The 20,957-nt window shown below is 30.0% G+C and overlaps 2 protein-coding genes across 2 annotated transcripts in view; both read right to left on the bottom strand.

Annotated features, from left to right (window-relative positions):
* Positions 1-6,328, bottom strand: part of LOC142330757 (uncharacterized) — a 23,893-nt gene extending 17,565 nt beyond the window's left edge. Inside the window, exons 1-4 of the mRNA XM_075376202.1 lie at positions 6,278-6,328; positions 5,976-6,137; positions 4,093-4,210; positions 1,010-1,255 (exon numbers count right to left, since the gene is read on the bottom strand). Coding sequence (XP_075232317.1) covers positions 1,010-1,255; positions 4,093-4,210; positions 5,976-6,137; positions 6,278-6,328 — 577 coding nt within the window. The remainder of the gene's footprint in view (positions 1-1,009; positions 1,256-4,092; positions 4,211-5,975; positions 6,138-6,277) is intronic.
* LOC142330160 (RNA-binding protein lark-like) lies at positions 5,981-20,957 on the bottom strand. Its single transcript, XM_075375267.1, has 4 exons — positions 20,801-20,957; positions 13,140-13,310; positions 8,021-8,128; positions 5,981-6,137 (listed from the first exon to the last, which is right to left on the bottom strand). The coding sequence occupies exons 1-3, from the start codon at positions 20,906-20,908 to the stop codon at positions 8,057-8,059; spliced, it is 351 nt and encodes a 116-aa protein (XP_075231382.1). The 5' UTR covers positions 20,909-20,957; the 3' UTR covers positions 5,981-6,137; positions 8,021-8,056.

The following is a 20,957-nucleotide window of genomic DNA, read 5'->3' as shown; positions in this document are numbered from 1 at the left end:
TTAATTTTACAAACAATTTTTCTGTGCTACGAAAAAATCTATAGGGATGAAAATGCAGAATAAGGATTCAAGCTTGGACGAGCGATTGCAGAGATATTATGGAGGTCCCCCATCATACCCCTTCCCCAATTTCTGAATGGTACCCCAGGGACACTTGAAAATATTATCATCCAACGGGTACCACTGTGAACAGATGGGGTACTCGTCCAGGGGGTCAAGAAATTTTTTCAGAACGCAAGGACTTGCCGTTTTCGAGATATTTGTGATTTTCGTCTGAAAATTCAAATCTGCTTAAAAAATACTAAATTTTCCCAAAACTTCAATACATATTTCGCATATATACAGATATATATATATACGGTATATCATTATATAATAATATAACAAGTATACACCGGACCAACACGAGACATGTACTAATAAATGGTGATTTTCCACTAGTGATCAGTACATTCTGATGCTAAGCTAATGTACACACAGAATGCTGTTTAGTAAGGTAGGACACCCTATATGAGGTGCATTCAGGAACTCCCAGGAATTCAAACATATATCACTGAAGAATAGCTAATAATATAAGAGCTGATCAATTAGTTATAACCACTAAAAAAAAATCTTTGACTCAAGAAATGGATCTTTAAGCCTTGCTCAGTAATGATTTTACAGATATACCATTGAAAACAACCATTTATCTTTCAATTTGGTGGATTCAAACACGATTGGACAAGCACAAAACAGGAATCGCACAAAGATCATCCAAATAAGATAAAAACATCAGTAATCATTGAGAAAATTCATGATACCATTTTGGAAGATTGTTGAAAAAAAGATTTACAAGGTCATTTACATTCTGAACATCTCAAGTGAACGTACATGCCTAGATTACATGAAAATTTGGTGTTAATACATTTTCACCCATCTTAGATGTGTAGTTAAAATTTGGCAGCTGAGTAATTATGGCAAACTCAATAACAGATGTTAACATTTCTAAAACAACAAATACTTTATAAACTTACAGAATCAATCTGAGTACTAAGTGAAGAACTTTGACTATGTGATTTACTAGCATGACTTCCCCACGGACTCATCATTTCACAAATCATCCTTAATTTTTCACCATGTGACAATTTTGATGTCTTCTTTTTCTTTTTCTTCTCAAAAATATCTACTGTCTTATCAAATGTAGTATCTAAATGAGAATTAGATACTATATCTTCACTGCTATCTTCCATTATTACACTTTCGTTGTGAGATTCCACTGTAAAATATGATAAAAATTATTTGTGAAAACAAGTAAATAAAAATAAACCTTAAGCAATTCAAATTTTCTAACATTTTAAAATGCTTACTAAAATGTACATGTTTTAGGTTAGGTTCAGTAAACATAATAGTTTATACAATTTGACATGTGAACAGTCACTATAAAAATGGCAGAGCCATTTCCAAGATTAACACTGTTTATTAAAGAAAGTGAGAAATGAAGCAATTTCCCATTTTTTCCCCATCAAGCTGAAATGTCACATTATTATATTAAACTACTGAGATACAACTAATGTTCAATCCTACAAGTTATTCATGGTGAATGCTCCATTTACCATAGAAATTGTATAATGAACATCATTACTTTTAGAAAAATCAATCCTAACACCATTTGTATCTCACATGCTTTACAAGCATCACAGTCGCATAACAGAAATTTAAAAGCAGTGTAAAGCAATGAATTAATCAATTTCTTCCTATGTGAAACAATTCATTTTAAGCCCTTTCTGTTTATAAATTGTATATTTTGCATTTAACTGTAATGATACGATACTACAGACTTTTGGAAAGTTGTAGGCCTGACACAGAGACTGTGCAAATATGACCAAATTAGTATAATGTTTGTCAAGTATGATCAAACAGTATACATTTAGATGTTTTCTATAGATCTATATAGATTTTCATAATCATTAAAGATCTTTTGCACGATTTGCATGCTGCAAATTTTCAGATGTGTAGGTGGTGTTTAGCTGCTTCTTTTTTAAAACAAATAAAGCAAACATTTTCTGACATATGGATAAAATTAAAGTTCAACCTGTTATAAGGTACTTTGTTTTAAAAGATTAACCCCAAGGACAAAAAAAAAAGGAATGGACCACTTTAAACGATTTTTCCTTTGTTTTCAATAATAAAAAGTGAGCTGCAAATTTAAATGTGGCCTCATACATCCATTCAAGATAAACACTCGGGTTAACCAAAACTGCTACGGCCAATGAAATCATCACCAACGCTATATTAAATGTTTGCTGACTGAAGGTGTATGAACTTGATGACATTACAAACAACTCAACATCCACATCTGGCCAAAAATAAAGTTCTCTTTCACCATGATAAAAAAATACAAACGTTTCAAGTTATTGCTGTAGAACTCCATGATCTACACTTCAAAGTTTTTTTACATGTGTGTATTTACCAGATTTGGCTCCCACTGATTACTTCTTCCCAAACATGAAGAAAAGGGTCGCTGGATGAATATTCAATTCAAATGATAAAGTCAAAGCTGAGAAAACCACTTATTTAGAACAGTTGAACAAATTTGTTTTTACGAACATTGCAGGAGTGACTTCATTGAAAAATAAAAAAATATTCTGAACCTTGTTTTCTTTGTCGGGCAGAGAACTTTTCAAAACAACCCTCACCAACGTTGAATTTTTAAAATACTTGTATTTTTTCACTACTTATACCTTTTCCTTTAAAAGTTAAGGGCTTAATATGAAACTAAAAAAGTTAACTTGAAACTTTAAACATTGAAACTACAAAATATTTCATGTTGCCTAAGATTTCTGTTTTGGGAGTGGGGATGAATTATGATGAATTTTATTGTAATATTATTACTAAAAGTTTATTATTTAAACTTTTAATAACATTAAAGTTTAAATAATCCAAAAAAGCTTTGAAAAAAAATCAATATTTTTAAATTTTGATTAGTTCCCCACCATCAATATTGCTACCAAAGTATTTCTTTGGGGTCACTTGCACTACTACTATGCCGAAGAAGACATTAAAAAAAAAATTGATATAAAATATGGAATAAACAAAAGGACAGCTTTTCTCAATTTTTGGGGGAAAGGGGAAAATATGTGGCAATTTTTTTTTTTTTAAATGGTAAGATAAGCATGCACACACATACTAAGCTTAAAATAAAGTGGGGTTATGTTTGCAAGTTTTTGAGAAAATGACCTCCAAAAAACCTCCCTGGAAATATTGACTCCAAAATTTTACCAAAAAATTGCCCCCTATACACAAGTCTGCAAAAAAATTTCAAGATCAGTCAATCCAATCAAAAGTTATTAGCTTCAAATATGTTAACACACATGCACACCACCTCTCTCTCTTTTCCTGTTTAGCCTCCGGTAACTACCATTTAGATAATACTTCAGAGAATAATATGTATGAGTGTAAATGAAGTGTAGTCTTGTACATTCTCAGTTCGACCATTTCTGAGATGTGTGGTTAATTGAAACCCAACCACCAAAGAACACGGTATCCACGATCTAGTATTCAAATCCGTGTAAAAATTTTACTAGGACTTGATTTTTACTAGGCTTTACTAGGACTTGAACGCTGGAACTCTCGACTTCCAAATCAGCTGATTTAGGAAGACGCGTTCACCACTAGACCAACCCGATGGGTACATACACACCACCTAAGTACATATGAACATTACCCCCACCATTTTATTTTTGGTTTTTGAGGTTTCTGGTCATCAACTTTGAAAAACATAAAAAAACCATACTCGATTCTTTGATTGATTTACACTTTTCTTCTTGAGCTGTGATGCCAGGAAAGTAAAACAAATAATATAAACGCACAATCATAAAAGAAAAAAAATAGAGAATATTTTTTGTTTAGGCACGATTTACTAGAGAGAAGATATTACATTTTTACACAAACATTAAAAGACTGTATTACTGTAAAGTTAGTTGTAAGGGTACATAACAATTTTCTAAGTCTTACAAACTGTTTTACATTATAATCTTGTGTACATTACCAGAGTAAATTATACAAACTTATGATTTGTTAAAAAACAATTATTAAACATAGCACACCACGTACCTGTATCATTTTTATGACCTTCATTTTCCTCATATAAAGGTTTCTTGTTACTTTCAACCATTTTAATACTGCCCTTTGGTTCTATAATATTCTTCTTCTTTCCTTTACTGCCTGGAGCCTAAAAAAAATATACACATAAAAATATTTTAAAAAAATAAATAGCATATCATCATCTTTCAAGACAGAAAGAATATAACAAGAAAGACCTACGATAGGTTCTTAGCTGTCTCTAACAGTTTTACTCTTTATTAGAGCAAGACTAAATAATTTAAAATTGTTTTACTTGACCTAAATGGCTCTAAAATTTGTTTAAATAAAACTCTTTTAAACATTAAGCTAAGTTTTTAAGCTACTACATCAAGTAAAACAACTTTTAAAAAAAAAATTTAGTTCACTCTTTTAAAGAGTAAAACTTTATAGCGACAACAAAAACCATATGATCTTATCATAGATCCTTTTTTGTTAGATTTTTTTACACAAGATCTATCACATCATATATAATTTCTGAAAGTTGGTGTTAAATTTGAGATCATTATAAAATATACCTTCAATCCCTGTTTTATGATATAGCAGCTGTTGTGGGTTGTTGTTGCAGAAACAATAACCCGAGAGAATACAGCATTTAAGCAGTTAGAACCGACTGTCAATAGAAGGGAAAAAAATATCAGTGAATAGGGTACATATTTTATTTCCTCACATAAAATTTATCACTAAGATGTAGAACACTTCATACTCTCCCAGACTGACATTGATAATTTTGACACATTTCTTATTTCAGATTGATTTTAAAAGAAAATTGATACCAACCAGGTTAACAATGACTATCTTCACAAAACACAAATGAAGAACCTAAAAACTTGTTTTCTGATGAAAAAATTGGGACTAGTGATCATCACAGATCTCTTCTGAAGCCAAATTTATATTATTTAAGACAGTTCTATAGAGACCAAAATAAATGGTGGTCTGACAGTACAAGAATAGGACTATATGATGAATGCATCAGAAATTCCTAGCCAAGCTTCTTTCACTATTTTCAATGGATCACCAAAGATGTCTGGCACTGGTGTGATGGAAGAAGACACTTTTCCAGTCAATCAATTTTGGCTGCTTTATCTTAACTGCTTGGTATAATCTTTTCAGTCGTTGATAGCACCGGTCAATCATTTGACCAGTGAACAACGGCTTTTCAATCTAATCATATACACATTCCTGGCAAAAATTGTGATACCACAATTTTTTGGCATCAGTTCTTGCTTTTCTACCATTTGCAGAGTTTTAACATGCTTCAACCATGAATTTTTCCATATGTTATTGACATTTCGATCCATTCATTTTCATCATCTGTAATGAGCAGTTTCAAAAATGTTTCGATTTCATTCCATGTTCATATCACATTATGTCCAAAAATAACAACAATTTTTTTAGCAGCCTGGGTTTCATCAATTCTTCTCATTTTTGTAATAAAATTTCAAAATGTATTGTAATTCGTTTAATTATTATTTTCACTCCTTTCGACACAATAATTGTTAAATATACTAATATAATCATAATCTTTTTAAAAGTACTCAGTGATATGCTGCTATCTTTTAAAAAACACCAAATTAAAATGTTACCAGATTTCATTAATATTACCAGAAATATGTGATCTTAAAGTCATCTGCTGGGAGAATACGAAGAAACTTTTTCCCTAACCGCAATATAATAAAAAATCATTAATACAGTTTTCGTAAAATAAAATAAAAATATTTCAACAACCTTTTTAAACTACGTTTTATAAATAGATATGACATTAAATCATTGTTAAAACACAGTTACTCATAACTACATCTACAGGGGTAACTAAAAAACAAGAAAAGAAATAACATAAATTTAATAATAATTACAGTTGTTGAAGAAGAGTCTGGTCCATCAAAAAATGTAGAGTTTTCTCTACTGTTATCATTAGATAGAAATTTCTCATCACTACTATATGTAAACGACCTCTGAATAGCAGCAGTAAATATTTCATCATATTCTGGATCGGTCAACGATCTCGCAGATAAAACCTAAAAATAAGCACAAAAAAGTGAAAACATAATTATTTATAAATAATTCAATAAAGGCGCATAAATAAAAATGATCAACTTTATTCATCAAATTCATTTACTACAAGATCTCTTCAGCACTCAGATTCTAGTAATAATACCAGACTTATTTTTAAAGTAAGATGTGTTTTGAACTGGCTGTCTACATACATGATGTAAACAGATGGCGTTTGTGTAACTCAGTTATTTCAATCAGTAGTCAGCTGTTAGCAATAATAAATTAGTCATTTTGTTATTAGTTGTTTATATTCATCTATTAATAATGAGTGCTGCAATTTGTGATCTCTCACAAGTGTGAAATATGAGAGTAATCCAATTTTTGATGACAAAATACAATTCTGTAGCTAAAATTTAAAGACAAATTTGTGAAATTTATGGACCAAATATTATGAACCGATTCTAAAGTAAGACAGTGGTGGCAATCATTTAAAAAAAAAAATGGCAAACGACATTCATGATGATGACCATAGAAGCCGGCTGCCAGTAAGAATTTGATTGAAAAAGTAGATGAAAAATTTGAGAAAACCAGTTTGGTAAAGCCAGGAACACTGAGAAAATCAGTGCATTTTTATTGTGATCTAAGAGCTGACTACAGATCAACCCAACACAGAGTGTTTTGTCTGGTGGCTGCATGATAATCCTTTCAGATTAAGCCGGACTACATTAAGGTCCTATATTCTTGTTGAATTAAACTGGACTCTTAGCCTCGACATTAAATACTAAACCATTTTTTTTTTTTTTTTTGTCTTCAGTCATTTGACTGGTTTGATGCAGCTCTCCAAGATTCCCTATCTAGTGCTAGTCGTTTCATTTCAGTATACCCTCTACATCCTACATCTCCAACAATTTGTTTTACATACTCCAAACGTGGCCTGCCTACACAATTTTTCCCTTCTACCTGTCCTTCCAATATTAAAGCGACTATTCCAGGATGCCTTAGTATGTGGCCTATAAGTCTGTCTCTTCTTTTAACTATATTTTTCCAAATGCTACTTTCTTCATCTATTTTCCGCAATACCTCTTCATTTGTCACTTTATCCACCCATCTGATTTTTAACATTCTCCTATAGCACCACATTTCAAAAGCTTCTAATCTTTTCTTCTCAGATACTCCGATAGTCCAAGTTTCACTTCCATATAAAGCGACACTCCAAACATACACTTTCAAAAATCTTTTCCTGACATTTAAATTCATTTTTGATGTAAACAAATTATATTTCTTACTGAAGGCTCGTTTAGCTTGTGCTATTCAGCATTTTATATCGCTCCTGCTTCGTCCATCTTTAGTAATTTTACTTCCCAAATAACAAAATTCTTCTACCTCCATAATCTTTTCTCCTCCTATTTTCACATTCAGTGGTCCATCTTTGTTATTTCTACTACATTTCATTACTTTTGTTTTGTTCTTGTTTATTTTCATGCGATAGTTTTTGCGTAGGATCTATGCCGTTCATTGTTTCTTCTAAATCCTTTTTACTCTCGGCTAGAATTATTATATCATCAGCAAATCGTAGCATCTTTATCTTTTCACCTTGTACTGTTACTCCGAATCTAAATTGTTCTTTAACATCATTAACTGCTAGTTCCATGTAAAGATTAAAAAGTAACGGGGATAGGGAACTAAACGATAAAATATTAAATAGACTTTACTATTAAAATATTCTGAGAATTATTGTATTTAGAATAAAATGCCACCACTCAATAAATGATTAAATTTAATTTATTTATTCTGATTCGCTTAAAGCAGTCTAATTAATACTGATTAAAATGAAGCAGTATTAAATGTGCATAATCATTAGAACACATGAACAAAAACACTTTAATTGAAATAAAATAAAAAATACCTTTTTAAGTTTTCCCCCTTTTTTGCAGACCTATCTTCACTTCCCAACAATATTTTCTTTACCTTTTGATACAAATGTCTGGAAATCAGGACGTTTTGTTGTTTTCTCCTAGAGAAAAAAAAACATAAATATAAATATATATATAATTAATACTTTTAAGATATTATAACCATTTTATACATCTATAACAGTACACAATGCATACATGTACCATTTTGTATCATGATCAGATGTGTCAATCCACTATACTTATTGACTTTTCTCACTTACACCCATTCATTGATTTAATTCATATAACTAATAGTAAAGGAATTAAATTATAATCATCAAAATAAATGAGGTTAGATCTTTCTGACTGTAAGTTAATTTTGGAACACCACACTCTTATTGCAATACCACAATATACGATCTATTTGATACAATACCAAGTCATGATATATGATATTTTCAAGTGTATAGGTTAGGATTTTACAGTCTTATAAGAACAATTGTGTCCTTTTAATTAATAAAATGATTTTAAATATTAAAGTTATATTAATTAAATATGACTACAGATCTGCTGATCAACTCTGACAGAAGAATGAACATTAATCTTATCACTGCAAGCAAGGCAATAGGTTAATGATTAAAATTAGCCAAACAGTTATTTACGCTTCTAAATATTAGGACCATACAGAAAATGAACATTTTTGCGCAGCACTCATGGCAAGTGAAAAATTCATGCCGTTATTTTCTCGACCTCAAGAGAATTTATTATCATAAATTTTTTAGATATAAAAATTAATAAAAACTATAATACTAACAAACTGGATATTGATATAAATAGGAAACCCACTAAACAGGGCACCATAATTCGTTTCAAACTTGGAATCAAAAAATATTGATGTTTAATTCTTAATATAGCTATGAAATATTTAAAACATAACAATATAAAATTAAACATTGGATTATATCAAACATATAGTTATAATTAATGGATACAATGAAAACTTAATATAACAATAAATCTAATTAAGATAAACAGGGAGTATATAGTTTACAATGTGCAAGTTGTGATTTGGAATATATCAGGATTACAAACCAATCTTTTTCGATCAGAATTAATGAACACATTAATTGTATAAATAAGGGAAATATGGAACAATCCAATTTTGCTAGAAATATCTTAGAAAATAATCATAATTATAATCCAGATAATTTTATTTATATTCTTGAATATTCCAGTAACTTTCATAAAACAAATATGATTGAAACAAATTACATATACTTAAATAATACAAATTTGATAATGATGTATTATTTAAACAAATGTTAAATAATAATATTGATTCTTAGATTGGTTATACTGATTCATACTAGCAAACACAACAATTGAGAGCTTCATACTGACATGATGGACAACGTCGACAGTAGACCTTTTGACGATCAATTGTATTTATAATTTTTGTTTTTAAAAAATTCAAAATTCATTAAATATATTAATTTGTGAAGGAAATAATTATTCCATAACACATAAATGTCCCTGATGATGGATTAATTTCCGAAAGCACTCGGACATAATAATAAAAATAGTTAGTAAGTGGAAATTATTCTATAATTAAAAATAAAATCAGTATATTGAAAAAAAAAATTTTAATGTTATTCGGCTATCTCTGGAACCAATGAAAGTACCACTTATGATATATCGTTGAAAAGCTCTCAATGAGGGGGGTTATTACTGCAATTAAGAAAGGTCCAAAATCCAATTTTTTTTTGGATTTTGGGCTTTTTTGGACACTTTTGGTTCAGTCGATTGGAATCAAAAGGGGAGGTGCACAGCACTAGGTGTTAAAATAGTCCTAAACCAAAATTTCAACATCCTACACCTAATTGTTTTTGAGTTATGCGAGAAACATACATATGAATGTACGTACGTATAGACGTCATACTGAAACTAGTCAAAATGGATTGAGGGATATTGAAAAACATAATATAAAACTGAAAATGTTTATTTTTAATGAAATATAATTATCTAAAATAATATTATCAATAAGAATAAGGTTAGTGAGCAAAGTAAGCATTAGGTTATGTCAATATTGTGTTAGGTGGGATGCTAACCGAAAAGTACTATATTTATTCTGACTGTTATAAGTAATCTATCAAACAAAATAAATAATAATGAAAACTATTACTTTTTTTAATTAACAAAAATCATTAATTTTTATAAATTTATATACCATGTAAACCGAAGATGTTAAAGACAATGACAGATAAGGTCAAAAAATTATATACTTTGTATGTATAGACCTGTACAGTTCAGCTTGTAAAACTATATCCTGTTGAAAGCTTGACATAGCATAAATAAAATACTGAATGTGACTGTAATGCAGATAGATGGGTAAATTATACAGTTTCAATATTTGTTTATTAATTCTATATTACTTTTTGCATTTCATGTATTTATTTCTAATTTTTATGCATATTACATTACTTTCATATTATTTTCAATGATTTTAATGTGTATTATACTAAAGCTTGGAAATGTAGGTACAATCTAATCCAAGAATATCAATTTTTTAATAATATTACAGTAAATGTTTATTTTTTATTTATGAATATTTTAATTTAGTTATGATCTTGTTTTATGGCATTGTTGTAATGCAAACAAGCCTGGCAATGTGGATATAATAGTATTACAAATATATTTATTAAACATTAATTTCATTTAACTTTATAAGTAATACTGGGTTTAAGTATGTGTAGTAAAGATGCCTGGCATTGTAGGCACAGTAGTTTCAATATTTTTCAATTTTCAATATTATTGAAATTTTATTTAATATTATTTTTTATACGTTGAACATATAAATTTAATTGTTCCAGTAGTCTATTAATATGAATACAGTAAAATTCAATAATGTAATTAACTGATTAATTTTACACCATTATTGTAATAAATTTTAAATCTTATTTACGTATTGATTCATTTTCTTTTAAATATTTGCATGTTAAATTATTTTTATATTTTCAAATTGGTAAATTGGGTTGTTTTAAAGATTTACTTTAATAAAAGTTTATTTCTTATTTATATGTTTACCTTTTTGTTTTTGTAAGTCAAAATACTATTTCTTTTTGTATTTTAATGGATGGTTTATATTGCCTGAAAAGAAGCCTATTATCATAGGTAAAAATAAAAAACAATTTATTCGGTTTAATATCATTGAAATGATTTTATTGCATGTATTTAATTTTATTTACCTTTGTTTTTTAGAATTTAATTGTTTTAATACTGTCAGATGGTGACCATAAGTATTGAGTCCAAAGTTCAAATCTACTTTATTGCACTCTATGTAATTTGAATTTAATACACATTTTTATCTTCTTAGAAGTATAGTTTAATTATGTTAGAATGGCAACAAACCACACCAGACAATTAAATTTGGTTTATAAAAAGGTCGCTGATGAATCTCTTTAGAATTTCTAAATACAAGGCAACAATAATTCTGCTTATTAACTAAACTCCACAAAGATGAAAATACGCTTTTATCAGAACAAAACAAAATTATCCATTACTTCTGAGTGATTTCGAAACAGATTCAGTACAACTGTATAGTTTTCAACTCTTTTGTGTTTATGTTTGCCCATCACCTGAATTTTATAAGAATGAAAATGTAAATATTACACTAAAATTTTGAAAATTAGATGGCTGATAAAATTGAAACCTAAAAATTCTTAATTACAGTAAAGGTGAGATAAATCACTTGATATGAAAGACAAGAAATTGAGAATATTTTTTAAAAGTAAAAGATATGATATACTGTTAGGCCATGCATTAAAATATCACATTAAGGTAATTTGGGAATGGGGGATGCATGTAGAAGGTAAAAAAATAGATGATAAAAACTGAAAAGTTTTAAAAATTGAAAGAAAGATAATTACGAACGTAGGATGTCGCAATTATGAGGTTAAAAGATTTGCAAAAGCACAAAAACCTATAACTTATTATAGAAATATTTTAAGCTCTGGGTATTTCTAAAGCTTAACAGTACAAAACCGTTATAAATAATAGCACAACAATCATTTTATGAAAAACTTCATAAATTCTTTGTTTAACTTAAGATTACTCCTTTTAATCATGAAATCTATCACACAAGCTTTACATATCACAGTGAAATTAAATGATTAGATTTACTTGAATTCATACTATTCTACAACTTACAAAACTGTATTTCAATTAGCCTACAAAATGAAACCAGTATTATTAAGAATAAGAACAATCTGCACTCCACTTAAAAAAAAATAAGCCTAATAGGCAATAGAATGATTAGTATGCCTACTTATGCCAGTATATATTATGTCTAATTTGACCTTGTAAGCTTAATACACATAAGTTAAAACTTATTTACATTTCCCCCTAAAATTAGCCCAAAGCGTATTAAATGCAATTGATACTGGTAGAAATCTTTTTCTAGATATCAGATTTATAAATTTCCTGTTTTGCAAATGATTAATTCAATAATTTACAAACAGTAATTAAAAATTGATGATAACCTGAACAAAATAATTACAAAAATTTATGCTAATAAATTAATTTTAACCACATACATACAATTAAGTATTTGAAATGCTCCCCATAAACAACTGAAATTACACTTTTTTACATTGCTAAACAACAAGAGGTTGTTTAATGAAAGCATCATTAAACTTAAAAATGCTATTTAAAACAAAGAATATTTTGACCCATGGGTAACCCAAAATATCTCCCTTAGAAGCAATTGCATGATTACTAATGTGCATAACACAGAAAGAAAAAAAACCTGGATAGATATAGTATGGTGCTTTATTTGTCTAATGAATAGCAAATGGACTGTTCTACTGCAATGAAATGAAATACTGATTTGCTGTCATCTAGGTTAAGTATGACAAAGTCTGCAATCAAGGCGCTCAGATAAACCGGGTACTTGACACAATGTAAGAGATGGATAACATTCCTGTGGTTGATGCAGTAGGATATCACCCAAGGAAATGTACACACAGAATGAGATTTATAGTGGTCCAGGAAGTCCACTTGGCAGGAGTCAAAGCTCAGGAAATACGATACTTAATTTAAGCTCAAAATTAAAATAAATATATATTTACTTACCACAAAACCATAGTTGTGCAATATATCACATTCAACCACAATGCCATATTTAGCAAACAAAGCTGTCACTTGTGGTGCTTTAGTTTTATCAGCTAGAATAGCAGTTCCCTTTATTAGATACACTTTCAGATTTTGAATGGCATCATAACCAAATTCCTGATTTTCCATATGCTGTAACACAATCACAGTATAACATATAATTCTTTATAATCAAATATGAACTGAGCAGCTTTTTATTTTTATTTTTTTTATTATATTATTATTTTTCCAAAAAATGTAACTCTGCATTTTCATTTAACAAAGATGGAGGCACCTTCCTTGGTAAAATATTCCAGAGGTAAACTAGTCTCCTGTTTGGATCTCCAGATAGGGGACTACTAGGAAAGGGGTCACCAGAAAATTAAAAAATTAACATTCGAGTCGGAGCGTGGAATGTTAGAAGTCAAAATTTAAAGAGGAAATGTGTAGGATAAATGTAGATATAGTAGGAATTACTGAAGTTCAGTTGGAAGAAGAAAACGACTTTTGGTCAGGTGATTTTAAGTTATCTCAGCTTGGGCAGGCAGGCAGTAGGTTAATGAACAAGAAGGTAGGGAGAAGAGGGTAGGGCATTTCAAAATGCCTAGTGATAGAATCATTGTAATAGATAAAATAAAAAACCTAAACCGACATTATTAATTTCTATATGCCTACAAGCACCCATGATGATGAGGTAAGAGTGTGCAGACAAAGAAATTGATGAAGCAATTGAAAGGGGATGAAAATTTAATAATAGTTGGAGATTGGAATGCAAGCATTGGGAAAGGCAAGGAAGGAAATAGTGGGTGAATACGGGCTGGGCAAAAGGAATGAAAGAGGGGACCTCTTTGCTAACATTTACAGGAACCAAACAGCAACAGTAATAATTATTATTATTAACATAAAAAACATAAAAAAGAAGCCGTAATAAAAAAAAAGTGTCAAGGATGTTCCCTATCCCCCATTACTTTTTAAGAACAATTTAGATCCAGAGTAACAGTACAAGGTGAAAAGATAAAGATGCTATGATTTGCTCATATAGTAATTCTAGCTGAGAGCAAAAAAGATTTAGAAGAACAATGAACGGCATGGAAGAAGTCCTACTCAAGAACAACTGCATGAATACAAACAACAAAACAAAATAATGAAATGTAGTAGAAATAACGAAGATGTATTACTGAATGTAAAAATAGGAAGAGAAGAATTTTGTTATTTGGCAAGTAGAATTACTAAAGATGGATGAAGCAGGAGCAATATAAAATGCCGAATAGCACAGGCAAAACAAGCCTTCAGTCAGAAATATAATTTGTTTACATCAAAAATTAATTTAAACGTCAAGAAAAGATTTTTGAAAGTATATTGAGTGTAGCTTTATATGGAAGTGAAACTTGGAACAACCTGGGTACCTGAGAAGAAAGATTAAAAGCTTTTGAAATGCGGTGTTACAGGAGAATGTTAAAAATCAGATGGGAGGATAAAGTGACAAATGAAAAGGTGTGGCAAATTGATGAAGAAAGAAGAATTAGGAAAAATATAGTTAAAAGAAAAGCCAGACTTATAGGCCACATATTAAGGCATCCTGGAATAGTCGCTTTAATATTGGAAGGACAGGTAGAAGGGAAAAATTGTGTAGGCAGGCCACGTTTGAAATATGTAAAACAAATCGTTAGGGGTGTAGGATGTAGACTGTATACTGAAATGAAACGACTAGCACTAGATAGGGAATCTTGGAGAGCTGCATCAAACCTGTCAAATGACTGAAGACAAAAAAAAAATTTTATTCCGATCGCTATAAAACATATAGATGACATCAGGAACGGGTTGATATCGTATTCCATGAATAAAAAGAGTAACTCCCTCAAAATTTGCTTTTTCCTTTCTTTTTCCTGTTTAGCCTCCGGTAACTACCGTTTAGATAATTCTTCAGGGGATGAATGAGGATGATATGTATGAGTGTAAATGAAGTGTAGTCTTGTACATTCTCAGTTCGACCGTTTCTAAGATGTGTGGTTAATTGTAACCCACCCACCAAAGAACACAGGTTTCCGCGATCTACTATTCAAATCCGTATAAAAGTAACTGCCTTTACTAGGATTTGAACCTGAGAACTCTCGACTAACAAATCAGCTGATTTGGGAAGACGAGTTCCCTAGAATAACCCGGTAGGTTGGACCTGCAATGCAGAAAAGTGTATTTTGAAAGTTTTATTTAGTTTTCACCTTTAAACTACTGACCTCTCAATAGTCTGGAGTGGTTCTAGCAACTAGTCTGGGCTGTACTGCAATTTTTTGTTTGATTGCTGCAGCAGTGTATGATTAAGCATTGCTGTATAACAGGGACATGTTATAAATGGTACACCAAGCTACCTTGATCTCAGTTAAAATTTCACTACAGCATGCAACATATATATCACTTCATAAACAGAATCATCGTACATAAACAATTTATAGTTATAAAATAGAAGGTAAATAGATTATAAAATGGAGTGATAAGTTAAGAAATAAAAAGCCAAAATACAATAGCAAGGATAGCTTAACCAACATCTTATCTCCTGATACGCCTAATTGATATTGTAATATAAAAAACAAGAATATTCCTATTAAAAAACATGCCATGGCTGGGAAACATCAAAATTAACAGATTAGAAAATATCTAAATTAACAGAAAATATGAAAATGCCTTAAAAAATCAACAGCTCCACTTGTCAACAGTCAATACACAAAGAAAATTTTGTTAATGTCAAATCACAATAGTCATAAGTAAGTTGCAACTTAGAAAAGATTGCAACTTATAAATTGCAAAAGATTGCCAGATTAAACTTTTTTATCATTAGTGGAGGTAGATGCAAACTTTGCTTTTTTTTTAATTTCTGCATCAAATTACTCATTAAAACATCAGTGTTGTGTACATTTTACAATTAAAATCTTATCTGTAGTTTTATGATTTACTATAGCTCTGAACTTGGTTCTTATCTTATTGACCTTGTAAGGAACTCTCATACTCAATGTTCAAAATTGAAAAAGCTGATATTTTAATGTATTTTAAACTATTCGCTGGTATCATCTTTTTTCCCACTCAAGCCCATTGCATGTAGATCCTTTGCAATTTTTCCAGAATCTTCTTTCTGGCTGAACGTTTCAGAAATAGAATACCAAAATATTGATAGTTACATAAATATTTTCCTGGTTAAAATAACAGGTGTTTAAAAAAGGATGCAACCACTTTGACATGTATTGATTACAAAAATATTAATGTTAATAAAAGGCATACAACAATATTCAAAATTACCTATAATAAATTTGCAGTAGATGTTCAAAATGGTTTCCTGTGATTGCAATGCAGGTTCATACACATTTCATAACATTTGCAACCACTTTTCAGAATGTTTGCTTAGTAATGTTTGAAATCTCGCTTTCAAGTTGTCAAATGTATGAGGATTATTTTTAAAAACTAAGGCCTGCTGGGAGGCCACAACACTTTTGATATCAAACTATGGCCAAAAAATTATCAAGCGTTAAAAAATATCCGTCATTTCATTAGCAGTATGACACGTTGCGTTACCCTGCTACAACCAATATTCTCATTCATGTAAATCTGATGGCAATTAAGTAGCAATAAACCATACCGTCTACAGATTGTCAAAAAATAAAGGGTTATAACACGATGCCACAAGATCGCACACCAAACACCAATTTTACATACGTGTAACATGTATGTTATGGTAACCCATGAAACGAGTGAAGATTTTCAGCGCTACATATCCGGAGGTTTTGGCTTTAATGTAGCTATCTGAGGGAAACCATGCCTCATTACTGAAATAAACACGATCCAAAATTTCAATACAGTTGTCATCAACAAAAGAACAAAACTGTAAACAATTTCCACGGTCTACTTTCTTTCAGTTCTTGAACAACACAGATACAATAAGCCTTTGTCACGAGTTTTTTAGTAGCCCTGAAAGCAGTAGATAGTGAAAGCACAGCCTGAAGATAACTTTCTGAGCGACATAGTGGGCAAGCAAGTCACACAACCTCTTTCACATCCTCCAGAACTTCTACCTTAACAGTAACAGTCGTCCTGTGCTTTGCCAATTGTGTACACTTCCCAGTCTCACAAAATTTATTAATTGAACGCAATACCTTATTAAGAACTGAGAATTGGAAAATTCTATCCGAAACTCGCCTTTTACTCGTCTATAAGATTTATATGTGCAATAAGTCTCAATATTAAACACGATAAGTCTTTAACACAATAGATGAATTTATACGGTAAAGCACTTGTGCATAATAAGGATGTTACAACAGTTTTACAAGCTGTTAACTTGAGTACATAGTTGCCAACTGACAAGTAGGGAGAAATAAAATTTACCAAAGTGTGACTTCTATCTTAATCTAAGGGTTGTATCCTTTTTGAAAAACCTGTTATATTAAGAGGTAAATTTTTAATAAAAAAAATAGTCGGGAAAACAAAGCTTCTACAGAAAACAAAGGTAGTCCTAGAGAAGGGTTGTGGGTGCAGGAGCTGATCTCCAGCAAAGCCAGCTCGTTCATTGGAATCAGACCGAGCTTCCCCTCAGTGGCAGTTGGCAATCATTATGTTCAGTTCATCATCATTTAAAGCACTAATAGACATCAATGAACCGACAACCTGCTTGTTCTTCATACTGTAATTTCTAACAAACAAATATAATATGGCATCAACTTTGTTACTATCATCCATATGCAAACAATGGAACACTTTTAATTAGATTGAGATATTTCTGGGTAGAAGGGTGGTTTTTTCATATCTGACAACCATTTTCTCTTATCTCACTCTATGGAAACATCTAATAAATGAATGAATCCATTTCATCATAACTACTGATCTAATGAATAATATGTTCTAAAAGAACTAAAATAAACTAAGCCTTTGTACTATTATCTTCCTTTAAATACTAAAATTGATTTGCTTTTTTTATATGTATAAATACTGTATGTTTTCAACCAACTACCTCTTTAATAATTTCTCTTTTCCAACAAGGGAAACCAAAAAATCAAAAACAGTACAAAAACATAAGACCTCCCTACTCTAGATTCAATATAAATAAAAGATTTGAACACACAACCACATTCAAATGAATGAACTGTATAAAATTAACTCTCTACTTGGTACTCCTCAAAATTAACTGGTACTCCTTGAAAAGATTAGGGAAAAGTTTGTATAATGCACCATCAACAGTAAATCAATAATTTTTTTTTTTAAATGCATTAGTCATAATATTTTACTCTAATGATGAACACAATTTCATCTGCAAATTAAGCACAAAAGAATTTGCATTTACAAAGTTAAAATGAGAATTTATCAATAATGTAAAAAATTATAAAAAACAACTAATTTTTAAAAATTGCAGGAACACACTTGCTAGTTGGAGAACTAGGATTCTTCTGGTACACATGCCCAGGTTACGTTCAATGTGTTGAATTAAGATTTCTTCTTCACTAACAGAATATGGTTCTTGCTATGCAGCAGTATATGAAGTAATATCAAGGCAGTGATGAAGTGGTATATAAGCACAAAAACATTCAAGCAAATTTTCTGTGGCTGGAAATCCTTCCAATCCAAAATCTTTGATGATATTCTCTCTGTGCAACTCATGCATGTATTACCGCTGCACAACACAGAAATAAAGTGATGTATGTGTATTTGTTCAGTGGTGTTAACTGCGTTCATCATAATTGTCATATTTGGGGTAGCAAGAACCCTTATGCCATTTTACAAACACAATTTGATAGCCTGAAAACTAATAAAAAATATTTTTTGGCCACTACAAGGTAGGTTAGTTATATACCAAATATAATCAAAAATAGTGATGCATTGATCATTTGTTGAATTAAAATGGAATGCACCAGCAATATATATTATTTACAGAGTAAGTAACTTGGTTTAAGTGAAATTCAACTGAGTTTAGTTAGGTTTAGGTCAAGGTTGAGTTAGTAACATTAAATTTGTACAAAATACATTATTTTCGATTAAATAATGTTTGTGATATATAATTATGAACTCGACGTAAGAATTGGTCAATTTAATATTTAAGGTTAATTAGATGAAGTTGATGAGCAATGCAAGCATTAGGGTTATGTTTATATTGTACAAAGTTCAGTACACAGAATCACCTAACCTAACCTATCAATTGAATTTTCAAGTTATTTACTTTGTAAAACAATGTATTTTACAGTTATGCACTGTTAAATTACAAAATATTTGGAGGGTACTGTGTAATTTAGAGGGATGTAACTTGTGAGAAAGGAGTTGATGAAAAATCTCAATTGTAACGAATAACTTGGTTCTAAATAATATATATTCCAAAATTCGTCAAAACTGGAGGTGAAACTGTAATTGTAAACAATTACCCTATGACTAATTACACATTATTATTGATAAAGCATATTTCACAATTGTTTATTTGCATACATTTTTTAACTAGTTTCTAACAAATTTTATAATAGTTTCAAATAAATGTAGAGCTACAGTCAACTGATCTGGTTTTCAGTATTTATGAGCAAATTCTACTTTATATATTTCTTTCAGTTCGACCATGTATCCTTTACTGAATTTACAGCACCTTATAAAGCCCACTCTTTTGACTAACTTTAATTTCATCTTTGGCACTTCTAGTGACAGAAACCAATTTCCTAAATCTAGCCAAAGTAACATTAAAAATCTTATTGTGAAAGTTTACAATCGTGATATACAAAATAATATCCCATCCTTTACATTTTATGATAGGAATATTTCTTTAGTTTAAGGTTCTTTTTTTTATCTACTCGAGTGGTATGCATTAGATAATGGCAGGCAATCTGATTTGCAAGTTTCAATGGTTTAATGATTTTAAGCTAAATTTTTTTTATGATTAAAATATAATTATAAATTTTTCCCTCTACTTATTCCTTAATTAACTGAAGACTTAACAACTGAAACAGTTTTCAGTTTTAAATTCTATGAAATATTTTTAATCCTTTCTGAGATTATAATGATAATTTCAATTCATTTTTAACTGTTTAGCATCCAGCTCTTTGCTTGTAATATGTGTAATGCTTCAATTCGACATGATATTAAGTGAATTAATTTGTTAAAAAATGAGTGGAAACAATATATTAAATGTGTTATGTTAGTTATACTGTTCTCATTAAGTTGAGAATATATGTTTCGTGAATTTATCTGAACACTTTGGGTTTGCTAACATTTCACTTGAATTATTAGCTGAACCAGCTTTATAAAACATTATCCCCACAAACAATCAACAAAATAAATTTAATAAAACAAAGTTTGAAATGAAACAAAACCATTGTAAATTAATCGAATAAGTACAATAATAAGAAGCACAACGCATAATACATTAATGTTAACCACTGAAAAAAAACCATAGTTGGGTTAGATTTACAAAAATATTTCCAAGTAAAATTATTTTCATCAGCCTACTATTATTTTTTTAACAATACGAGGCTTTCAAAAATCATCTTTGGTCAATAGTTCTGAACTCACTAACTTGAAAATTTGATGACCGACAGTCGTTTACAAAATGTTTTAAGGTGAAAAATTAACTAATCAAAGTCTAATGATACAAAACACATCAACTTACTCTGCGAAAATTTGTTAAAACTCACTTTATAACAACTTAACAAAGTACCCTCTGACAACTGCCTAAAGTCACAACAGATACCAGCAACGCACGGGAAGAAACGACACAATGCTTTCTTATCCATTATCAACATTATTTCTATAAATGTTTCATAACAAAATGGTATAAATCTCTGAAAAATG

Source organism: Lycorma delicatula, chromosome 9, assembly GCF_047948215.1.
Source record: "Lycorma delicatula isolate Av1 chromosome 9, ASM4794821v1, whole genome shotgun sequence".
Taxonomy (NCBI): Eukaryota; Metazoa; Arthropoda; class Insecta; order Hemiptera; family Fulgoridae; genus Lycorma; species Lycorma delicatula.
The sequence above is the reverse complement of the archived record's forward strand: the minus strand, read 5'-3'. Positions and strand labels throughout refer to the sequence as shown.

Excerpts from the sequence above, each read along its gene's own strand:
- LOC142330160 (XM_075375267.1), bottom strand. The coding sequence starts at position 20,908 with ATGTTGATAATGGATAAGAAAGCATTGTGTCGTTTCTTCCCGTGCGTT. Across the intron at positions 13,311-20,800 it reads CTTTGTTAAGTTGTTATAAA|CATATGGAAAATCAGGAATT; the intron begins GTGAGTTTTAAC and ends ATTGTGTTACAG. Across the intron at positions 8,129-13,139 it reads TGCACAACTATGGTTTTGTG|GAGAAAACAACAAAACGTCC; the intron begins GTAAGTAAATAT and ends TTTTTTCTCTAG.